Here is a 23,630-nt window from a genome sequence, read left to right as displayed (position 1 = left end):
ATGGACGGTCTATGAAACGCATATGTGTATTATATGAATGAATCCTTATGGACGGTCTATGAAATGCATAGATGTATAATATGAATGAAACCCTATGGATGATCTATGAAACGCATAGGTGTATAACATAATATGTGAACTCTATGGACGGTTTATGAAACACATAGGTGTATAACATAATATGTGAACCTTATGGGCGGTATGGTAAGACGCATGAGCAGCACGAACAATAATGCCACTTTCATTGCCCTTGTTTGTATGTGCTGATACTTTTATATTACATTTTGTATCCCACACATAGTTCATAGGGCACGCTTGATCCTAAGAGAAGTTCAGAATGATGTAAGTATAATAAGACTTGACATGTGATGCTATGGGTCATTTCGTAGTTTCTTGACGTAATTTATTTGCCTCTTATTTGAGTTATCGTGTTTCCATATGTTGTTCTGTCTGCCTTACATACGAGTACTATTTCACATGTACTCACGTCCCTTTGCCGGGGGTGCTGCATCTTTTAATGGATGTAGGTGGTTCCATAACAAGCGACATCGATCAGTGATAGCAGTACATCCTCCTTTCAGCTGACTTGGTGAGTCCCACTTCATATCGAGGTCATGTATATTTTGTTTCTCATGTATTGCATTTTGAGGTATAGTCCGGACCTTGTTGCCGGCATTATCCTAGTACTCTTTTGTACCCGTTAGAGGTTCCGTAGACATAGTGTGAGTTGTATCTGTTTATGAGAAGGTTAAACTAAAAATGTTGTACTTATATCATCTGTTCCACTTTAACTATGATTGTACAATGTACTGTTTTGGAGACTTGTTAATGACGTAACTAATGGAAATGAACTGGTGTTATTCACATGACCTCTTACTGTCTAATTAATGAAATGTATTCTTCTCTTTATCCATGGGTAAGTTGGGTAGACAGCACTGTGCAGGCTTGCTCGACCAGGGTAATTCAGTTGAGCGCCGGTCACGCTCCCCGTGGTCGGGACGTGACACCCGCTGTCCGCTTAGAGTTGAGCTAGGCTAGCATTTTGAGGCCCTTTCAAATGAAGGGTCGGACTAGGGCCGGCTTACTGAATTCCCCAACTCGCTCAGTGTGATGGCTCTAATTATTTAATTGATAATTTAAAATTTTGGACTAAGAATTTGTATGTATTATGCAGAAAGTACAAAAATTCGTTTCATCTATGTTGTGTTAGTTTAGAATTTAACGAAAGGGTTGCTCGGTTAAGAATAAGTTATTCAGGATTATAATGACGACATTCTAATATCTAAATCAAATAATAATGTGACTATATTATAAATGTACATTATTGGTAGATATTTGGTTCATTAAACTTAATATGGGATAAACGTGGCATGTATTTAGTTTAAACTAGATAAAATGAGATAAACATGTATTTTTAATTTTAATCTTGAATATTTAGAAGACTTTGGCGAAAAGCTTTAGAAATGGGCAAATAGGCCATCTTGACAAGAGTGAGTTGCTCTAGTATTAAACACCCTCCACTTTCAACCAAGATATTGTAAGTTCGAGTCACCCCAAGAGCAAGGTGGGTAGTTCTTGGAGGGAGGGAGCCGAGGGTCTATCGGAAACAGCCTCTCTACCTCAGGGTAGGGTTGTTGTTTTTGTTGTTGAGTGCGTATAGGAATAATACCACTATTTTGTGGTATAAACAATCACTATATTACTAATTCCCGAATAAAAAGTTATACATAACATGAAATAACATAACTCACAATTATAGTCTATTTGGTCATACTTCTAAAATCAATTTATTTTTAAAAGTTTTTTTAAAGTTTTTTTTTCAAAAAATACTTTTGGTGGAAAACAGTTTATGTTTGGCTTATCAATTTGAAAAGCACTTTTGAATAGCAATTAGTGTTTGACTATATTTTTAAAAAGTGCTTCTAAGGTTATTTTCCTCAAAAATGCTTTTCAAAAAAATTATTTTAGGAAGAAACTACATTTTTCTGCTTCTCAAACACTACTTTTTTTTTTACTCAAAAATATTTTTTTCCTTTTAAAAACTAGGTCAAACACCTTAACTTTACAAAATAATATTTTTGCAGAAAAAACACTTTTGGCTAAATGTCCCATGAACCAAACTACCCCTAGAAATGTAACTTTATTTTACTCAAGGACTATATAAGCGGTTGAAAAAGAAATGAAAGGACTATACATGGTCAGAGGTAAATATAAAGGACAATTTTAAACATACCCCAGTAGTTAAAAGGACCCATGTTGTCATTTCCTCCCTAGTCCCTTCTTCTCTGTGGTCAAATTTTCTGGTTCAATTCTACTCCGATGAATAAGATGGTAAAACCAGCGGATTCCGCCGCTGCCGCCGGTGCTATGCCGCGGTCAGAACCTCTCGAGATACATTCCCAGGAATCGATATTTGTCAATCTTCGCAAACTCTCCGACGGCCTCTCTGCGTTCCAGCGATGCTTGACTGATCTAGAACAACACATTGATTCCGTCCGGACCTCAATCGGCTCCTCTATGCTACTACTGCGAAACAATGAACAGTCAACTAATAACACTCCGTCAGCAGCGGCACTCACACCCCCACAGCCAGAACCAGAACCAGAACCATCTTGTGAATCTGACCCTTCTGAGGTGGAAGATGAAGATGAAGATGAAGAGGAAGAGGAAGAGGAAGAGGAAGAGGAGGAGGAGGAGGAGGAGGAGGAGGAGGAGGAAGCGAAATCCCCTTGTCGTTCAGAGCTGGAAATCCTGTGCGAAACGATGAACAGCATTGGTCTGAAGGAATACATGATAACGCATCTCTCAGATATAAATGGACTGCGTGAACAAGTCCCTAAGGCATTGAAACTCTCGCCCAATCCTGCTAGGCTTGTATCGGAATGTATTAACAAGGGGGAAAGCGAGAGGTATGTTAATAGCTCAAGATCATTAGCTTCTGTATTGGCTTTGGAGTGCTTGTTGTTGGCTGCTGTTGAGAATGACAAAGGGGCTAAGGAAGACGCGGAGCTGGCAGCTTTAGCATGGCGGGAGAGAATGATTTGCCAAGGAGGAGTAATAAAGGCTCACGAAATGGATGCCCGAGGTTTGTTGTTGCTCATTGGGTGTTTCGGGATTCCACAAGCATTTACAAATCTGGACATCAGATATTTGGTTACGGTTAGTGATGCCTGGGTAATTGCTGGTGCCCTCAGGAGATCAAGTGTTCTCATGGAAAAGATCCCAGAAATAATTGAGTGGATGTTGAAGCAAAATATAGTAGTTGAGGCCGTTGACATTGCCTATACTTTTGGAATGGAGGGGAGATTTAACCCTCGTAGACACTTGACATCATTTTTACATAACTCTGAAGTGTCATTATTGAACAACGCTAAGGGTCTTGAACAAGGTATTACTGTGCGTTCAGATAAAAAGAAGCACTTGTCTCATCTGAAATCTGTCAGCGAATGTTTGGGACGTCACAAGATTGATCCTTCGAAACTCCTTCCTGGGTGGCAAATCAATACGAGAATAATGAACTTGGAAAAAGAAATTGCTGAATTGAATAAGCATATAGGTGAGAAAGAACTTGCTGAATTGACTATGCGTATAGGTGATCAGAAGATGGCACAAAAGAGAAAAAATGATGAGATTGAGTCGTCGTCTTCTGGTAGTTTCAGCAACAAAGAAATGAGACACTCACATTTTCCAAATCCAAATCCATGGCCACCACAACAACAAAGAGTTGTTAATCATGTTGCTGATAGCAATAACACCTTATTAGGAGGTGGTGGAACTGCTGGCCACATTTATGGTTATTCTCTATCCCCATCAGTATTGCATGGAACTGTTGCAGGCTCGATACACGAAAATGTTGTTGGCTCACTGGCAGGACCTGTGGGAGGTGTTGTGGCCATGGATGGAGCTGGTGCAGGTAAATCAGTGCAAGGAGGTTTAGGTGTTGATCATATACCCGGGCAAATAGGAGGTCATATTGGTCAGTTATATGGATCGCATGGTGATGCAGCCGTGTATGACAAACTGGCGTCCCACAGCTATGCTTATAGGCCATCATCCTACTTGGAAGGCTCAAGCTCTACGGGATTGCCAAGCACCATTCCCGGTGATGCCTATAGGCCAACATACACCGAAAGCTCTAAGGCGTTTCCAAACACCATATCTGGTGATGCCAATAGGCCACCACCATACTTGGGAGGCTCTGCGGGGTTGCCAAACACCATAGCTGGTGACGCTTACAGGCCTCCACCATACTTGGAAGGCTCTATAGGGTTGCCAAACACCATACCTGCACCATATCAGTTTGCTGATACTGTTCCAGCAACTGAAATACACCGAAGCAGTGGCTCACGAGCAGTTGATCATGTTCCATCTGCTGCAGTTGCTCATCCTTCATCCTACTTGTACTGGAAGAGATAGTTTTGTGTTGGGCAGGCATTACTTTCTACCTTAGTTTCCCTCCTTGTAGTATAGCCAGTGTAGAAGTGATTTTGTGCACAGTCTCCTTTTTTTTTTTTAAAATTTATATTTCATGAGCTACTAAAAACCTCTGGCCAGTTTTCAAGGCTTAGCATAAAGACGTCTCAATTCAACCTGGAAAAATGTCATATGTCCGGAAAGATTTAAAACTTACAATATAAAAAACCACGCAAAAGCAATAAATAACTGATTAACTTCCCTTTACTTTCTCCTGCATTTCATTTCCCTCCCTTCTATCAAACATGGTCTTTTAACATTTCTTTGCTTTTACTTTCCCTCATCCAGTCAAGCTGGTCACACTGGTTCCTTGGAAAATCCAAGGTCATGGGTTCGATTCCTCAAGCATGCATCTTCCTCTTTTTCCAAGTTCTTGTTTTTTTGCCCGAGATGAAATTAAATGGAGAAACATGGTTAGTGAGGATTCATATAGCCAATCCCGCTTTGTTGGGACTGAGTCGTAGTTGTTGTTTGTTGTTTTTCTGATCTGTTCAATTGTTGACAGTCTATGTGGGCATGCACACTTGTATATCCTGTTTGTCTCTTCATTCATACGGGTAAATGTTGGACCTGCATCTTTTTAGCTGTTCCTTTGGTGGTATAAAATGATATACTTTTCTTGTATTTAGTTTTCAATGTGTTGAACTTTTGATTTTCTTGTATGGATTGTCTGCACAAGGTTGTAATTTATTGCTTGCTGTGAAGTGTCTGATCTTTGGCCATTGAGCTATTCAGCCTGAGAATCTGAGCATGATTCTCATATTTATTGTCTAGAAGATACTTTTTTTGTAGTTGACCTTCAACATATGAGCCAATCCTTTTGACTTGGGATTTGGGAATTAAATTTTTATCTGTGTTTCGTTGCTTAACTAGGTGATTGTGTGTGTTATATTTGATTGCTGTGATGTGGAACGGCTGAAGGTGATGTAGAATGGCTGTGATGCAGAACGGCTAAAGGTGGTTGAGTCTGTTATATTCAATTGTTGTTATTCTAACTTTGCTTCTTAGTTTTGGGCTGCAGATACACATTATCTGGAAATCACATTTACAATTTGTTTTTGGTTTTGTATTTCATACTGCAGGTAGAGTTTGACTTCATTAACATCTGCAAGTTTTTTTCTATGCAGTCCACCTGTTGCAATGCATATAACATTTTTATTGCTCCTGAAGTCAAAGTCTTTCTTAGTCATAAAAACACCTTTTTGTTTCCCGGTGGTTACAGAGGGAACTCCACTTGTGTGAGCTTGCTCACATTGACCGGTCCTAAGTAGACAACCAGCAAACTAGTCAATATACTGAATCCTCACATTACAAGATAAGACAGACTAAAATTTATCGACATGGACATTGAGAATTTACATAGCCGATCTCAACTTGCCTGGGGTTGAAGTGTAGTTGTTTGTTAGTTACAGGGGGGATTGATGGGCAAAACCTTGGCCTGAAGTGTTGAAAAAGCAATCTTTGACCTCAGGATTGTCCATAAATTATACCCTTGACCATCAAGCCCACCCTTTCTGATCGTACATATTCCCACTAGTAAAAATAATGTGTAGAAATCTATTCCTGTTGGTTAATTGGTTTTGGATTGTGTAGAAAAGACATGCCAAATATATTAAATTGATGCACTTTTGGATTTTTAATGGAAGTGATTGTGCTCTGTGATATTTCCTGGTTTACTCAATGGCTGGACTCTTGATAATGAATCTTATGATGTGGAGGGTAGTTACTTAAATGGTTTGACTAGAAAGCTTCTTGCTTGTTAGAATGTTATTTGTTACTTATATAGTACTATCTTGTTGGTAATTATTTTTTTTGATAATCTAGTATCTTGTTTAGTAATATATTTAATTTCAATATTCGGTGCTTCTTGCATGAGTTTAGCATATTTGATGGACCTGTTTTTTTTCTTATCTGGTTAATGTATTGTCTGGTTTGCTAAGATCAAGAATAGTAGGTTTAGCTTTTTAGACATTTGACATTTATTATTTTTCAGTTGAGGATAAGGCAGCAGCGTGTATTTGGTTGTACACCGGTTGAGGGGCGGGGGTTTCTGCTGGATTGGTTGTACACCGGTGTGTATAAATCATTTTCATCTGGATGATTCAGGCTACTAATAGGGAAAGAAATTGCGGGTGATGGTGTGATTTTGAAAATCCCTTGCTTATTTATTCTGTTATTGGTACGATTGATGGAACCGTCATTCAAACGCCAGTGTATTTATTTGATTGTCTCTATCTCTCTACTTTTAACCAGGATAACGAGTATATTAAATTTATGAATAAATTTGGCATGTCACGTGTTTGTATAATATATTCCTCATTCCGTGCTGTGAAGTAGTTTTCGTTACTATTTGTTGTATATTCGTTGGTCACCATTGATGGTTGGTTGGCGCGAATATGAATGAGAGAGCTTTGGTTCCTTCCTTTGGTAAGTACCAATAAATACATAGTCTTCACGTGTGTGTATTTTACAGGTATTTCTCGCTTCATGCGGTGCTACAATTTTCCTGTAACATTTGTTGTTTATTTGGTGTTTCAGGTACTAAAAGTCGCTTTCTGTTGGTTAGCAGTTTACGTTTGTTGGAAAAAATACGCATGAGAGAACTCGGGCTCCTTTCTATGGTAATAATCAATATATTTCATCGTGCACCCGCCTCTACTCCTTATAGTTGTGTGTTGCATATACAGATCATACAATGCCACCATTGATTTTTGTTGCGGCAAATCCTTGGCATTTCAAAAGTCCTTTTTGCAGTGATGTAATGGGTGTAATATGATAAATCATGACTGCTTGTTTCTCCCCCACCTTTTTTTTGGTAATGGCAGTGCGTGCCAATGTGCAAGGCCTTGATCTCTTGCTTTATCTCCCTCCGTCTGTTTTCAGGTTTGTAATAACAGAGTATCAAAACTATCATAAATGTTATCTTCGACAACTCTTGTATAACTTCTTATTGTGTTTCCTGATCATTATCTATGACTTCATGATCTGGCCCTCACTGAAATACTATATTCTTGGTTTATATAGTGATTCATGGGACTATATTTGAGATTCTCACCAGATTTGATATAGCAAAAAGCCAACGATTGCCCAGAACTTGATCAAATGTTATTTGATGTAAATATTCCTGCAGCTTCTCAAGTTACCCGAGATTCCAAACTTTTCTATTGAAGAGCCAAGTTGGTCGATCAAGGGCAAAACTGCCATTTAGGTCATAGCAAAAAGCCAACGATTGCCCAGAACTTGATCAAATGTTATTTGATGTAAATATTCCTGCAGCTTCTCAAGTTACCCGAGATTCCAAACTTTTCTATTGAAGAGCCAAGTTGGTAGATCAAGGGCAAAACTGCCATTTAGGTCAGTGATGCCCCCCCCCCCCCCCGGCGTTTTATCTTCATTTCACTCCTACAGCCAACCTATCTATCTCTTTCACCAGTTTCACTGAACGACCACCTCTTCACCTTTCGTTTCCGGTATGTCTGGTATTTTCTTTGTTTGTTCCTTTTCATTTTGCCCATGTAATGGTGTATATACTAATGGTGCAAGAGTATAGACACCATGTAAGAGTATCTATGGGCTGATTTAGCCCAACAACTATGTAGACTCCCAATCTTTCCAGCTACCAGCGTGAGATGTTGTTCGCACACCCAACAATCTTCCCCTCAAGTTTAGTTCCACTTGGCCTATTGCCTCAATCTACGGGCCAATTTTCGAGACTCACTGTGTGGCACTCACAATGTTAGACTATTATGGCAAGCAAAGCCTGCAATTAGCTTCCTCTTGTGTGCGTCTCCAAGCTTGTAAAGGTAAGCAAACCGAGCCCCACACCGCCACTCCGCCATCGCCATATTCGCCCCTCCGAAGTCCGAACTTGGGCTCTAATACCAGTTGTTTGGCTCAACCAATCCGAAGATACTAATGGTGTGATATTATCCGCTTTGGGCCAAGTCTGCCCGATTTTTTTCAAAAGCCCTTACACCATTAAGAGATCCCTACACCTTATATGTAGGCTCCTAATCTTTTCAGCTACCAATGTGGGACTTTATTCGCACACCCAACAATCTCTCCCTCGAACTAGGTTCCACGTGGTCCATCACGACCCACGGGTCTCCCATGAGATTCACTGTGTGCCACCCACATTGTCAGAGTATTATGGCAACCGAAGCCCAGAACTAGCTTTTTCTTGTGTGTGCGTCTCCAAGCTTGTAAGGGTAAGCAAACCGAGCCACATACCATTACTCCGCCATCGCTATGTTCCCCCCTCCGAACTTGGGCTCTAATACCAGTTGTTGGGCTCAACCAACCCGAAGATACTAATGGTTATGAAGTTTTAAAATGCACAAGAGGAAAGATGATTTTATTCATGAACAATAGGCTCTTTATATAGCAGATACAAACGGAAATACATTAAAGGTGGAACAAACTATGTGATAAGATTCTGTACAGTAGGATACGCTAGAATACAAGAAACTAACAAAATCCTAAACCTAGAAAATAGGAAGCTAATAACAAACTCCTAAACTGAAGGATATCAATTGTTATCCTTTAATACGCCCCCGCAAGTTGGGGGTGACTGGAACAAGCCCCAAATTGTGAAAATTGCGCAGAAAAGTGGTACGCAGAAGAGGCTTTGTGAGGATGTCGGCAACTTGATCAGCAGAGTGAAGGTGACGAACCTCAAGTGCTTTTTGTTGAACTTGCTCGGGAACAAAATGGAAGTCAATAGCTACATGTTTCATCCTACTGTGAAAAACTGGATTAGCACAAATGTAGGTGGTACTAACGTTGTCACAGAGGACTGTTGGTGGAGTAGACAGTGGGAAATGAAGCTCATGGAGCAAATTCGTGAGCCAATTAACTTCAGAAACAACAGCAGCAACAACTCGGTACTCAGCTTCCGTGGATGAGCGTAAAACAAACCTTTGCTTTTTGGAAGACCAAGAGATTGGTGAGTTTCCAAGGTAGACAACATAACCTGTTGTTGATGTTCTGTCTTGTGGATTTCCAGCCCAATCAGAGTCAGAATAAACAAGTAAACGATCTGTTGGTTGTCGACATAGCTTAACTCCCATTGTGCTGGTGTGTTTCAGGTAGCGCAACAAACGTTTGATAGCTTTCCAGTGAGACACTTTTGGATAATGCATAAACTGAGACAACTTGCTAATAGCAAACCCGATGTCAGGCCTAGTGAAGGATAGGTAGTGAAGCTTACCAATGATTTTTCTGTAAAGTGAAATGTCAACAGCAGAATCGGCTTCAGAATCAGCGAAGGAGCAGGTTGATGTCATCGGTGTTGGGACACCCTTGCATTCAGCCATATGCAATTCATCCTGAAGATCCATGACATCTTTGTGTTGAGACAAATATATGGCAGTTGGCGTTGATATTACTTCAACACCCAAAAAATAATGCAAGAGCCCAAGATCTTTTAGAGAGAATCATTGAGAAAGAGTATCAATGATGGACCTGACACTTCTTCCAATATTACTCGTAATAATTATGTCATCAACATATATGAGAATGTAGACAGTAACCTCTAAAATGTGAAGGATAAACAAAGATGAGTCAGATTTGGATTTAACAAACCCAATACTTGTCAAATAGTTGGTGAGCTCGGTGTACCACGCCCTAGGAGCCTGCTTAAGTCTGTATATTGTTTTTTTTAGCTTGCAAACATATGTTGAATGTTCAGAGGACTCGAAACCAGGAGGTTGTTTCATGTGCACTTTTTCTTCAAGTCTGCCTTGTAAGAAGGCATTATTGACATCCAACTGATGAATAGGACATGAGCGTTGGCCAGCAATTGCAAGGGCCAAACAGACTATTACGGGCTTGACAACGGGGCTGAATGTTGAATGATAATCCAACTAAGGCCTTTGCGTGAAACCTTTGGCTACTAGGCGAGCCTTATACCTGTCAATGCTTCCATCGGGTTTATGTTTAACTCTAAACAACCACTTACAATCTACAACATTCCGAGAGGGATCACTGGGAACCAAATCCCACGTCTGATTTCTTATTAGAGCATCATATTCTGCTTTCATCGCTTCTTTCCAATGGGGATATAGTTGTGCTTGACGGTAGGAGCGGGGATTGGTGGTGAGAGGTTGGTTTTGGCAAGAAAAGTCTTGGGTTTCAGGCTATTTATTTTTGATCGGGTAACCATGGGATGAGGAAGGGTGGCTAGTTTTGGTTGCGATGGAGGAGAAAGAACGTGTTGGGGTTGGGATTCTATGGGTGGCTGTGGTTGAGGGGCTTGGACATATGTGGTAACTTTAGAGATCCGACGGCTATAGGTTTGGATAATGGGTGGTTTACTTTTTGCCGCATGAGGATGGAGGATGGGTTGAGTAGGGGAGGAATAATCAGAGGTGCTAGTTGGATTGTTGGGATAAGGAAGAGAATTACCTGAGCTCTGTGACGCTGCTGGAGAAGGAACAAAGCAGGACTTTTGTATACACGTAGACAACGACAAAGGTAGTTCAAAACAATGCGACTCTGTTGGGATCTCTCTCTGTGTGCCTTTTAGTGAAGATACGTCATCCCAAATAATTTTTAAATTCAGATTTTTATAATTAGAAAAAATATTGGCAAAAGGATAATTATTTTCAACAAATACTACATCTCTCGAAAGATAAACTTTGGAAGTGGTTGGGTCAAAGCATTGATGGCAATAATATTTATTTGAAAATCCCAAATAAACATAGGGCTTTGATTTTGAATCAAGCTTATTTTGTGAATACGATTTTAGCCACGGATAACATAAACAACCAAATTTTTTGATGTTTTCATAATTTGGTGATTCTTGAAATAAAATCTCATATGGAGACTTGTCTTTCAAAATTGGAGTTATCATTCTGTTAATGAGAAAAACAGCTTGATGACATGCAAAACTCCAAAATGTGGCTGGTAATGAAGCTTGGTGCATTAGAGTTTTGGCAGTCTCGACGACATGGCGATGACGTCGTTCTACCAGAGCAACTCTTTGTGGAGTATAAGGTGGGGAAATTAGGTGTTCGATGCCTTGTGATTTTAAATATGAAGTTAAGCTTTGAAATTCACCTCCATCTGTGTAAAAAGATACTCCCTCCATTCCAATTTATGTGAACCTGTTTGACTGGGCACAGAGTTTAAGAAAAAATGAAGACTTATGGAATTTGTGGTCCTAAACAATTCAAAAAAGGGCCCAGAGCATTTGTGTGGTTATAAAAACTTCTCATTAAGGATAGAATTGTAAGTTTAAGCAAATTTGTTTTCAAATTTAGAAAGGGGTCATTCTTTTTAGAACGGACCAAAAAAGAAATAGGTTCACATAAACTGGAACGGAGGTAGTAGTATTTTTGTTTGAAACCGACGTTCAAGCAAAGGATGTAGTGTTTTGAAAACATGTAAAACCTCATTTTTGATCTGTATTGTTTGGAGCCACATGTACTTTAAAAATTGATCGACGAATAAAACATAATATTTTTTTCTATCAATAGACAAAACTGGTGAAGGCCCACATAAATCACTATAAATAATTTATAGCGGCCTTTGACTCTGCAAAGAACTTGTCGAAAAAGATTGCATGTGGCTTTTATTTGATTGGCATGAATTACAAATCGAAAGAGTCTTTCATAACTGGAATGAAAAAAAAAATTCAAAAATATATCTAAATTATGGCGTGTTGGATGCCCCAAACGCTGATGCCACAAATCTAAAGGCATAGCCACATTGCATTGCGGTTGAGAAGAAGGGTTGTCTAGCGGCCATTCATAAAGTCGTCCTCTACTCCGTCTTTGAACTAGCTGCTCCCCCGTACTCAGATCCTTCACAAGATAAGAGAATGGAAAGAATTCAATGGATGTTTTATTGTCACGGCAAAATTGGGAAACTGAAATTAAGTTGTTGGCAATTGAAGGAGAGCAAAGGATATTAGATAACTGAAAGCGAGAATTAGCTGCATATAAATCAGTGTTACCAGTGTGAGAAATTGGTATGGTGTTACCATTTCCCATAGCAATCTCTTCTGGACCATTGTAGTCATTAATGTTTGTAGTCCAATGCGGTCACATAACTGGCACACTAAGTTGCTGTCTTGCTGATTGGCACGATGATTGCGCCATGGCTGAGAACGATGCTGCTGGTTGTTATTTTGACGCCTGTTGTTGTTGGTCCTTGTTTGAGAGCTGGTCTTTTGAGCAACAACCGCAGTGATTGTGGTGGAAGTGTGAGGCAGAGCATTGTGTTTGAGAAAAAGCTTATGGTCAATAAGCTTTTCAAATAGTTCTTCATACGAGATAGGTGTGTCATGTGCTCGAATTGCTGCTGAGATTTCTCGATATTCTGGTCCAAGCCCAGTGAGAATCTTGACAATGAGTTCAATGTTGGTGACAGGTGCTCCTGCAGTTGCAAGTTCATCGCAGTGAGAACGGACTTGATTGAGATAGTCCGTGACAGGAAGGTTCTCTTTGGTGAGACGAGCAAGGCGATCTCGCAAGCTGAATACGCGAGTTTGAGAATTTTTGGCATAAGCAGTATGGAGGGAATCTCATGCCGCTTTGGCAGTGGCTGCAACAGCTACAGTGGCAGCAAGAGTTGGATCAACTGACGCTAAAATAGTGTTTTGGATCAACTGGTCCTGACGAAACCAATTAACGTAATCGGGGTTGGCAATTGTCTGGTTGTTTGTGGTTGTGGTCTGGACAGGAGAAGGGATAGTCCCATCTAGATTGTCATAGAGATTGTGTCCTCTCATGAGCATGGACACTTGTGCCTTCCAGAGGAAGGAGTTATGGCTGCCAGCAAGTTTGATCGGAAGTTGGGTAACCAGGTTGAATTGAACAATAGAGATGGTGCTTATTGCATCAAAATTGGTAACTGAGTGTGCCATTTGTGGTGGGTGGGTGGGTAACAAAAAGCTTAGAACTCTGTGAGGAGAAAGAATGCTCTTGATACCATATAAACAACAACAACAACAACAACAATCCAGTATAATCCCACTAGTGGGGTCTGAGGAGGGTAGTGTGTACGCAGACCTTACCCCTACCATGAAGTAGAGAGGCTGTTTCCAATAGACCCTCGGCATCCTTCCCTCCAAGAACTCTCCACCATGCTCTTGGGGTGACTCGAACTCACAACCTCTTGGTTGGAAGTGGAGATTGCTTACCTCCAAGAACTCCCCACCATATGAAGTTTTAAAATGCACAAGAGGAAAGATGATTTTATTCATGAACAATAGGCTCTTTATATAGAGCAGATACAAACGGAAATAAATTAAAGGTGGAACAAACTATGTGATAAGACTCTGTGCAGTAGGATACACTAGAATACAGGAAACTAACAAAATCCTAAACCTAGAAAATAGGAAGCTAATAACAAACTCCTAAACTGAAGGATATCAATTGTTATCCTTTAATAATGGTGTGATATTATCCGCTTTGGGCCAAGTCCGTCTTATTTTTTCCAAAAATCCTTACACCATTAAGAGATCTCTACACCTTATATGTAGGCTCCTAATCTTTTCAGCTACCAACGTGGGACTTTATTCGCACACCCAACAATCTCTCCATCGAACTAGGTTCCACGTGGCCCATCACGACCCACGGGTCTCCTATGAGATTCACTGTGTGCCACTCACATCGTCAGAGTATTATGGCAACTGAAGCCCGAAACTAGCTTCTTCTTATGTGCGCGTCCCCAAGCTCGTATCGGTAAAGCAAATTGAACCCCTCACCATCACTCTGCCTTCGCCATACTCGTCTCGCCAAACTTGGGCTCTGTACCAGATGTTAGGCTCAACCAACCCACATATACTTTTAACATGGTGTGATATTATCTGCTTTGGGTCAAACTCACATGGTTTTCTCAATCTGACAAGGACCATAAGTTTTCCTTTTTTAAATTTATTAGAACAATGGGTTTTCCAAACCGATAAGGATTATGAATTTTCTTAAAATACAAGAAAATAATTCAAGCCGTAAATAATAGATCTTCCCCTTGACTTGACTTCTCTTCATCAACAAGAACAACATCTCTCTGAGTTGCCCTCAGCCCTCGCAAGGGCTCTACCCATTACTGCACACATCACTCAAGTCTAGGCATTGCCTAAACTTGTTAAGAGACCCAATCTCTTCAACTATAGCACCAATCCATCGATCTGCTTCTGCACCCAAAATAGCTTCTGAATAGCTATTACGCTCAAGCACATCAACGGTCTCTGCAATTGACAAAGCAAATCTCAAAGAATTTGTATATCCGAGAAGATTTTCACCAACTACGTTTGCAAACCTGTGCGGTCGGTTGATCACTCTCTTCTCTCTGCTTGTTGCAATGCTATATGGTTGATGTTGCATATGTGCATTAACATTATCATCTTGATCAATATTTTGCACCTCCACTTCCTCTATTTCTGAACTACTTTGTTGAGCTAGTGGAAATTCAATTTCTAGCTCTATGCGGTCACTGACACCATGATTTGTTTCTGCTATTGCTTTCTCCCTCTGATTGTCCAGTGAGACAGATTCATTGAATGTCACATCCCTATTGATAATTAACCCTGAGGTCCTCTGTTTTGTGCACCACAACCTGTAACCTTTCGCTCCAGTTGCATACCTTAGAAATATGCACTTCTTTGCCCTCGGCTCAAGTTTGCCGTCCCACAGTGTTCATTTGTGTTGTTTAATCCTTCGGGTTTGATACCTTTTTTCTTTTCTTTTCTGGATTTGCTTGTTATGTGAATTCCAGGTTCTTTGTGTATGCATGACATCTATGTATACGGTCTCAAAAAAAAAAAGAAAAACCTTCATATGCATCCTCTTGCTCTTCCGCGTAGGTCAGAATTCAGATGTAAAATTAAAACAAAAGTTAACCAACACATGCACCATTATATTGTGGACAGTGTTGGACATTTAATCTTGACACTGCAAGCTGCTGGGATATCTGAGAATTTTCCACTCCTTTTTCCCCTTCATAGCACAAAGAGAGGGAGAGAGAGAGAGTCAAACCTTGGAGAACCAAAAGTTGATGAAATGCCGGGCCATGCCGATCTAGTTAAGTAAAAGAATAATTAAGCTCCCCTGACTAAGTCGAATTTTGTGTTAAGGTCCAATAATTTGGAGAACCAAACCTTTCTCTCAACTTTGCTCTTTATTCAAACAAGAAACGGATTTTGTTCCAATCGCTTTTTAAAAAACAGTTAAACGCAAAACTGGTTTTGATACCCATTTTTTTTGACAAAACAATTCTTAAAAATTAGGCTATAAGTGTTCAAGTCATTTTACAGCTTCTCATTGTTGCACGTTAGTAACTAGTGTTACCAAATTATGGAGAAACTAAGTGGGCGTTTGGACATAAGAATTGTAAAATTCCGGAAAAAAACGAATTTTTTTTTTCAAGTGAAAATGGTATTTGAAAACTAGAGTTGTGTTTTGACATGAATATAATTTTGGGTTGTTTTTGAAGTTTTGTGAGTGATCTCAGTGAAAATTTTGAAAAATAGCCTTTTGGAGTTTTTCAAATTTTCGAAAAATTTCAAAATTCATAAGTGAAAATTTGAAAATTTATGGCCAAACACTGATTTCGGAAAAAAGTTAAAAAAAAACGAAAAAGTGAAAATTTTCTTATGTCCAAACGGGCTCTAAGACTAATGATATCATAAACCTAAACAACATTGAGAAAATTGCTCTCTATAGCCCTTCAAAATTTTATTAGCTCATGTTTTCTCCCATTGACCCGAAATAGCCTTTAGGCCCAATTTATTGATAAGTTATAGCCACTATTTTCAATACACTTTCACTCTCTTTCAACCGCCTGCTTCTCCTCTCTCTCTCTCTCTCTCTCTTCTCATCTTCTCCGATCTTCAATCTTTCCCTTCTTCACTCCCTCCTTTTTTTCTTTTTTTCTTTTCTTCTCCTATAGCAACACCAACACACTTTTTTTTTAATTTTCTCTTTTTTCTTTGCGATCTCCTCCTCTTTTACTTAGATACAGAAATATCTATCTTCTTTAAGTAATTTCTGGCAAAAGTTTGGCGGCGGTTGCCGCTTTCTTCGCTTTCTGTCCACTTTCAGATATAGTATTGCATGATAATTTTTCGAATGACTTTTGCAAGAAGATGAGAAATGGAAAATAAAATAGCCGTTGTCGGAGAAAAGCTTTTTCTGGCCAAGTTTGGTATCCTCCATTATCGCCAGCGCTCCTTTATTTCTACACTGTGTAATTAGTGTATAATAATATAGTGTATAATCAATGTGTATATATTATACACTAATGATACATTTATTATACACGTATTATACAAAATTGGACGTGAAAGATTACGGTGACTATAGTGAGTGTTGAAAATATTATATGTAATGTGTATATATTATGTACGTACATTTATATGAAAAGTGTATGTACACTGATATAATACATATACACTTTTTATACAAATGCAATGTTCATATAATTTTGTATATATTTTGTATATAAAGTGTATAATAATATATATATTGTTCGACGATGTATAAAAAGTGCATATACACTTTATATTAGTGTATAATATATATAGTACGTGTAAAACCTATAAATCACCTTCTTCCTCTTCTTATATCATGGGTATTTTTGCTTATGCAATATTATATTTTTCTAGATTGGATCACTAAAAATTTAATTTTTTTAGTAAAGGATAAAAAAGGGAATTTTGTTGGTTATGGAGAAGGCGGTTGAGTTTAATGGAATTTTGGGCTGAAATGGTGAATTTTGCGGGGGATTTCACTAGGTTTGAAAGATTTTTGGGGTCATTTGGTGGGATTTTAAATATTTTGACTACTAATATTAAGTGTAAAAGAAGATTGCATTGAGGAGTCAAAGTCTCCGTTGATTTTTTAGATTTTACTTGCTAGCCCTTATAATTGGTTTTGGACTATAAATTGTATGTCTTATTTTATGGCTATCAGTTGTCATTAATTTTTACCGAACGGCTATAAATGATTTTTGCTCAACAATATTACTACTATTTTTTGTTTTTGCCAATATTAGACAAGAGCAGGTCTACAGAAAAGGTACACTTTTTTAAACTCTATTTATGCTTATTTTTTTAATTTGGTTCTTGTACTTCTGCTTTGTTTTAAACAGTACCATTAAAGCTTTGTGATTTGAAAATCATGAGCTTCAAATTCAAAATTCATCTGATGAAAAAAAAAATATTAAGTAATTTCTTCTCGCATAATTATTTTTAAAAAACGGAAAAGGTCCAAATATGCCCTTGTACTATACGAAATTAAGCACATTTGCCCTTCGTTAATACTTTAGCTCAAATATGCCATTACCGTCACATAGTTGGTCCATATATGCCCTTAGAGTTACACAGTTGACCCATATATACTCTTTTCGAAACAGAATCCACCAAACTAATTAACTCTTTCGTTAATTGTATTAAATTGCATTACAAATATTATTTTCTTTTTACTAGTACTTTTTTTTCTTTACCTTTCTCTTTTCTTTCTTCTTTTTTCTTTTCTTCTCTTTTTTTTTTCTCTTTTCTTTCTCCCTTGTCCGATTTCCTCCATTATTCATGTCTTCTCTATTTTCGTCACCATTTTTACTTGACAAAACTCATGAATTCCAATTACCAAGAAAATTCTCCCCATAAGAATATTTTTATAGATCATATGTTTGTCAATTTTTTAATTTTTACGGAACATATATTTAGTTCTAAAAATTTAACAAAGTAAGATTGAAATAATATTTATGTAATAAAAAACTCAAAAAATCCAAATCGAACAATCCAAACCGATATAATGGTTTGGTTTGGTTTTGATAAAAAATGAACCAACCCGTTTCATGTACACCCCTAATTTACGTAGTTAATAAAAAAAATATCCAGCTAAAAAAAGATGAAAAAAGACTAACAACTCAAATTTATAACACCACAACTTGAACTCTAGGCTTTTAATTATTAAATTATCTTTCTGAAAATAATTTAAATATTTTGGTCTTTTGAGTATTGTTAAAGGTTGAGATGTTTTTATTATTTTAAAGTTTAAACCATAAATTTTAGAATAATTTAATTTCGTTTATTTAGAGGGCCAGTAAAATTGGAACTTGATTGCTTTATGGGAGAATTTTCTTAGTAATTGAAATTTATGAGTTTTGTCAAGTGAAATTGGTGACGAAAATGGAGAAGACATCAGTAATGGAGGAAACGGACAAGGGAGAAAGAAAAAAGAAAAAAAAAAAGAGAAGAAAAGAAAAACGAAGAAAGAAAAGAGAAAGGTAAAGAAAAAAAGTATTAATAAAAAAAAAATCGTGTTTGTAATACACTTTAATACAATTAACGAAAGAGCTAATTAGTTTGGGTGAATTCCGTTTCGAAAAGGGCATATATGAGCTAACTGTGTAACTCTAAGGACATATATGTACCAACTATGTGACGGTAAAGATATATTTGAGCTAAAATATTAACGAAGGGCAAATATGCTCAATTTCATATAGTTAAAGTGTATATTTTGAACTTTGCCCTTTAAAAAATGATAGAGCAAGCTAGAAATTGACGATGAAATGTATGTGCCCACTTATATTACATCTGCTGTTATTAGGAGGGGTAATAATTATATTTTTGAATTAGTAAAATGTTCGTACTTCGTATGCATTGTATTATTCCAGGAAATTTTTACTTTTCCTCCAGCAGGCGTTCCGATGCTTTTTCTCAATTATCAAATTTTCTCGTTCTCCACTTATTACTCCGATGAATACTAGGGCGGATTCCGCCGCTGCCGACGGCAGTGCTACGCCACCATTAGCCACGCAATTAGTCAAAGCAGAACAGAAGCAGTCAGAATTGCAACAATCTCCAACACATTTTACACATATGATTCCCATTGCGAATCTGCGCAAACTCTCCGACGCGCTCTCCGGGTTCCAGCGATGCTTCGGCGAGCTACAACGGCACATTGATACCATGCGAACCTCAATCGACTCCTCTCTGCTACTACTACTGCCGCGAAACAATGAACAGTCCACTACTACCACTCCGCCGACACCGCCATTCCCAGAGCCAGAACCATTTGACCCCTCTGAAGAGAAAGAGGAAGAGGAAGAGAAAGAGCAACTGAAATCCCCTGCTCGTTCAGGGCCAAAATCGTTTCGTTTAGAGCTGAAATTTCCTCCTCGTTCAGAGGTGGAAATCCTGTGCGAAACAATGAACAGTAACGGTCTGCAGAAGTACATGATAAGGCATCTCTCAAATATAAGAACAGTGAAACGAAGAGTTCCAAAGGCATTGAAACTCTCGCCTAATCCTGCAAGGCTGATATTGGAATGCATCGGCGATTTTTATTCTCAAGGGAGCAACACTTATGTCCAAGGCTCACCTGAAAGGCAGGCTAAAGTATTGCTTTTGGAGTGCTTCTTGAATATGATGGGAGAGTCCGTAGTTGAGAATGAGGTGAAGGAAGAGGCAGAACAAGCAGCTTTAGCATGGATTAAGAGGTTGAATTTCAAAGGAGGAGGTATACTACAGGCTCAAGAAATTGAATGTCGGGGTTTGCTGTTGCTTATTGGGTGTTTCGGGATTCCACAAGCATTTACAAATAAAGATATCAAGGATTTGCTGCACCAAAGTTACATCAAGATGATTTCTGCTTCCCTTAGGAGATCAAGTTTTCTCATGGCAAAGATTCCAGAAATAATAGAGGGTATGTTGAAGCAAAATATGGTAGTTGAAGCCGTTCATTTTGTCTATTGTTTTGGACTTGAGGAGAGATTTAACCCTCGTAGACTGTTAACATCATTTTTACAAGAGTCTGAAGTGTCATTATTGGACAAAATTAAGAAGTATGAAGAAATGAAGGGATCACAAGATTCAGTTGTTGTTGCTAAGAGTATTGGTGTAAGAAGGAGGTACGTGGCTGGTTTGAGATCTGCCATCCAATGTTTGGGACGTCACAATATTGATCATTCGAAATTTCTCCCCGGGTGGCAATTTGAAATAAAAATAACACGCTTGGAGAAAGAAATTGCTCAATTGAGGAAGAGGATGAAAAGTGATCGAGAGGTGGCACGAAAGAGAAAAATTGATGAAGCTAAGTGGTTGGGCAACAAAGAAGTGAAGCACTCACATTTTTCAAATCCATGTCTGCCACCACAACGTCGAGCTGCTAATCATGTTGATGATAGCAACAACACCTTGTTAGAAGGTGGTGGGACTGCTGACCGCATTTATGGTCATTCTCTGTACCCTTCGGTATTGCATGGACCTGTTACAGGTTCGATTCATGAAAATCTCGCTGGCAGGACCTGGAGCAGGTATATCAGCAAGTGCTGATGGTATTCATGCAGGTATATCAGCAGGCACGGATGTTGTTATGCAAGGACGTTCATATGCTGGCGGTCATGGAGGAAGTCAAGTTAATAGTACAACCGGGCAAATGGGAAGTCATGCTGGTCAGTTATATGGATCACGTGGTGATGCAGCCGTATATGACAGACTGCCCTCCCACAGCTATGCTTATAGGCCATCATCCTACTTGGAATGCTCAGGCTCTATGGGGTTGCCAAACACCATACTTGGTGATGCTTATCGGCCTCCACCATACATGGAAAGCTCTAAGGGGTTGCCCAGTACCATACATGGTGATGTTAATAGGGCACCGCCATACTTAGAAGGCTCTGTGGGGTTACCAAGCACCATAACCGGTGATGCATTTAGGCCTCCACCATACTTTGGAGGCTCTACGGGGTTGTCAAACACCATAACCGGTGATGCATTTAGGCCTCCACCATACTTTTGAGGCTCCACGGGCTTGCCAAACACCATAACTGGTGATGCATTTAGGCCTCCACCATACTTTTGAGGCTCTACGGGATTGCCAAACACCATACCTCCACCATATCAGTTTGCTGATACTGTTCCAGCAACTTAATATACCGAAACAGTAGCCCACGAGCAGTTGATGTTGTTGCATCTACTGCGCTTGTTCATCCTTCATCCTCCATGTACTGGCAGAGATAGTTTTGAGTCTTTAACAATGTCCTACGAGGTTCATGTCGTTTCAAGAAAAAAAAAACGAGTTATCAAATATATTGGAGCTGGGTTTGACAGCTGTGAATGATGTTTTTACACATTGGATTGCTGGTCTGCTGCAAAGATGCCCTAATCCTAGTAAAGTACTCATTAATTTAGTAATTTCAGAGATTAAAGCACGTGAAGAGTGTCAAAATATTTCCAGCTTTCCCTAATATAGTGTTCAGCTGATGATGAGGTACATGCATGTGGATGTGCAATTTGTGTATAAGTAGATTAGAAACCTCCATAATAGAATCTTCAGAATCAACAATAATAGAAGCAGGTATCGCAAGCCTTTTCCTCTTGTTCTCTATAATTTGCTAACTTAAAAAATGAACTGCTTCAGATGTTTGAATCATTTTCCAATAAAGTTTCTTGTCATTCTCATGTGATTCCCATTTGGTTGACTTGTGGAAGTAGTTTGGATTCTCTTCTATTTAATGATCCTGTCCACTGGATTAACCTCCTAAATGTAAATTACATTGTTTCCTTTGCATTGCCATAAATATAAGACATTTCATACATTTACATATTAGACACATTCTCTTGGAGACTGGATTTCATGAAATTAAGTTCTCTGGGTTGCTATCAGCTAGCACGTGACCGTGTGAAAATCCCTTGAGTTTCTAATTACAACAGGAAACTAGAAGGAGAATAGAAAGAACTATCATCCACATCTATAGTGCTATACAATTATGGTGAAGCTCCTACAACAACATGCACCAATAGATGAGATTATTGGGGAGTTGAGCCTCCTTTGCTCTTTGCTCTTTGCTCGTAGGTAGGAGTGTCAATGGATATTTAAAAACCGACTAAACTGACCGAACCGATTTTTAGGTTTTTTTTAATAAAACCGTAGGTTTTTATATAAATCTATAATCGTACCGATAATTAGGGTATATTTTTTATTTTATGAAAGTAAACCAAAAAATTACTGAACCGTACCGAATAAATTTACATGGGAAAAATATATTTATATATTAAGTTTAAAAATAATAAAGCATTAATATAAGGTTTTCCTTGAGCATTGGAATTATGAAAACGGTTACAAGACAACAACTAATTAAACTCAAAATCCTAATTTCCAAACATATTATACTACTCCTATTGAACAAAACTATTTTCAGCATATTCACTAGTAAAACACAAGGTATTCTAGCGATTATGAGTAGCAAACTACAATATATTGAATATGTTTCCTTTTGTATGATTTAAATTTATATTTTCGAATATTTAATCTTCTATATATAGACTTTATTCTTAAGTCCCAACTTGCTTAATATCTTTCCACTCGTGTGATTTATATTTTTTTTGTCTTTGCTTAATTTCTTTTACGCTTGATGGATCTATACTCTAGTCATCTTTCATGTTTTCTTAATTTATCACCCTTTAAATAGTAAAAATATCTAGAGAATTTTGTTAAGTCTTATAAAAGTACGTATGTTATTGCATTCTGCTTCTACTAGTGACTTTTAAATGATATTTAAAAAATATCGAAAATTTACCGAATCGTACCGATACCGAGGAGAAACCGACATGATTGGTACGGTTTCTAAAAGTCTAAGTTTGATTATACATAATAGAATAACCAAAAAATTGGTGTGGTACAAATTTTATAAAATAACCGGCCGAACCGAACCGTTGACAACCCTACTCGTTGGCCCGCTATAAGTCCAACAAATCAGGAGGAAGTTGATTGGATTCTTTTGTTCAGGCTGACTCTAATATGGCTCTAATCGTAATTTTGACTCTATTATGATACCTCCCTCTAGCGCAATAGCAATCGAGAATGGAGGTGACCTTGTTACACTTGGCCGCCCCCACCCTAATCCACAAAAGAAAAAACAAGACAGGAAAAAATAAAGGCAGAAAAAGAGATAGGAAAGGAATAACGCCAAATCGTACAAGTGAAGGAGATGGTCATGGAACTGGCTCTGTTTTTAATTGTTTTTAACTATATCCTGAGTTTCTAATGACGACCTCTGTATCTGTGTTTGGTATGTTTGTTTTGCATCTGATAACCTTTCGCCGGTGTGATATTCCTCAACCTCTGCATGAAGTCTGTGTTATTGATTTGATAATATTTTGATCTTATGTTTAAATGTCTTGAGTGCCTTTATTTCCCTCTTCT

General features: G+C 38.4%; 2 protein-coding genes and 1 pseudogene across 2 annotated transcripts; 2 read left to right on the top strand and 1 right to left on the bottom strand.

Moving 5' to 3' along the window:
* The first annotated feature begins 2,217 nt into the window (after positions 1-2,217).
* LOC107793599 (uncharacterized) lies at positions 2,218-7,413 on the top strand. Its single transcript, XM_016615982.2, has 2 exons — positions 2,218-6,900; positions 7,012-7,413. Exon 1 carries the CDS (start codon positions 2,320-2,322, stop codon positions 4,414-4,416), a length of 2,097 nt encoding a protein of 698 aa, XP_016471468.1. The 5' UTR covers positions 2,218-2,319; the 3' UTR covers positions 4,417-6,900; positions 7,012-7,413.
* A 4,490-nt stretch (positions 7,414-11,903) lies between these two features.
* LOC142167117 (uncharacterized) lies at positions 11,904-13,642 on the bottom strand (annotated as a pseudogene).
* Positions 13,643-19,008: 5,366 nt separating this feature from the next.
* On the top strand, positions 19,009-21,883 carry LOC107793590 (protein FRIGIDA-like). Its single transcript, XM_075226393.1, has one exon. It carries the CDS (start codon positions 19,181-19,183, stop codon positions 20,756-20,758), a length of 1,578 nt encoding a protein of 525 aa, XP_075082494.1. The 5' UTR covers positions 19,009-19,180; the 3' UTR covers positions 20,759-21,883.
* Positions 21,884-23,630: the final 1,747 nt, after the last annotated feature.

The sequence above is a fragment of the Nicotiana tabacum genome, chromosome 12 (genome assembly GCF_000715075.1).
Source record: "Nicotiana tabacum cultivar K326 chromosome 12, ASM71507v2, whole genome shotgun sequence".
NCBI classification, from domain to species: Eukaryota; Viridiplantae; Streptophyta; class Magnoliopsida; order Solanales; family Solanaceae; genus Nicotiana; species Nicotiana tabacum.
Note: the sequence above shows the minus strand (reverse complement) of the source record. Positions and strands in the feature narration are given on the sequence as shown.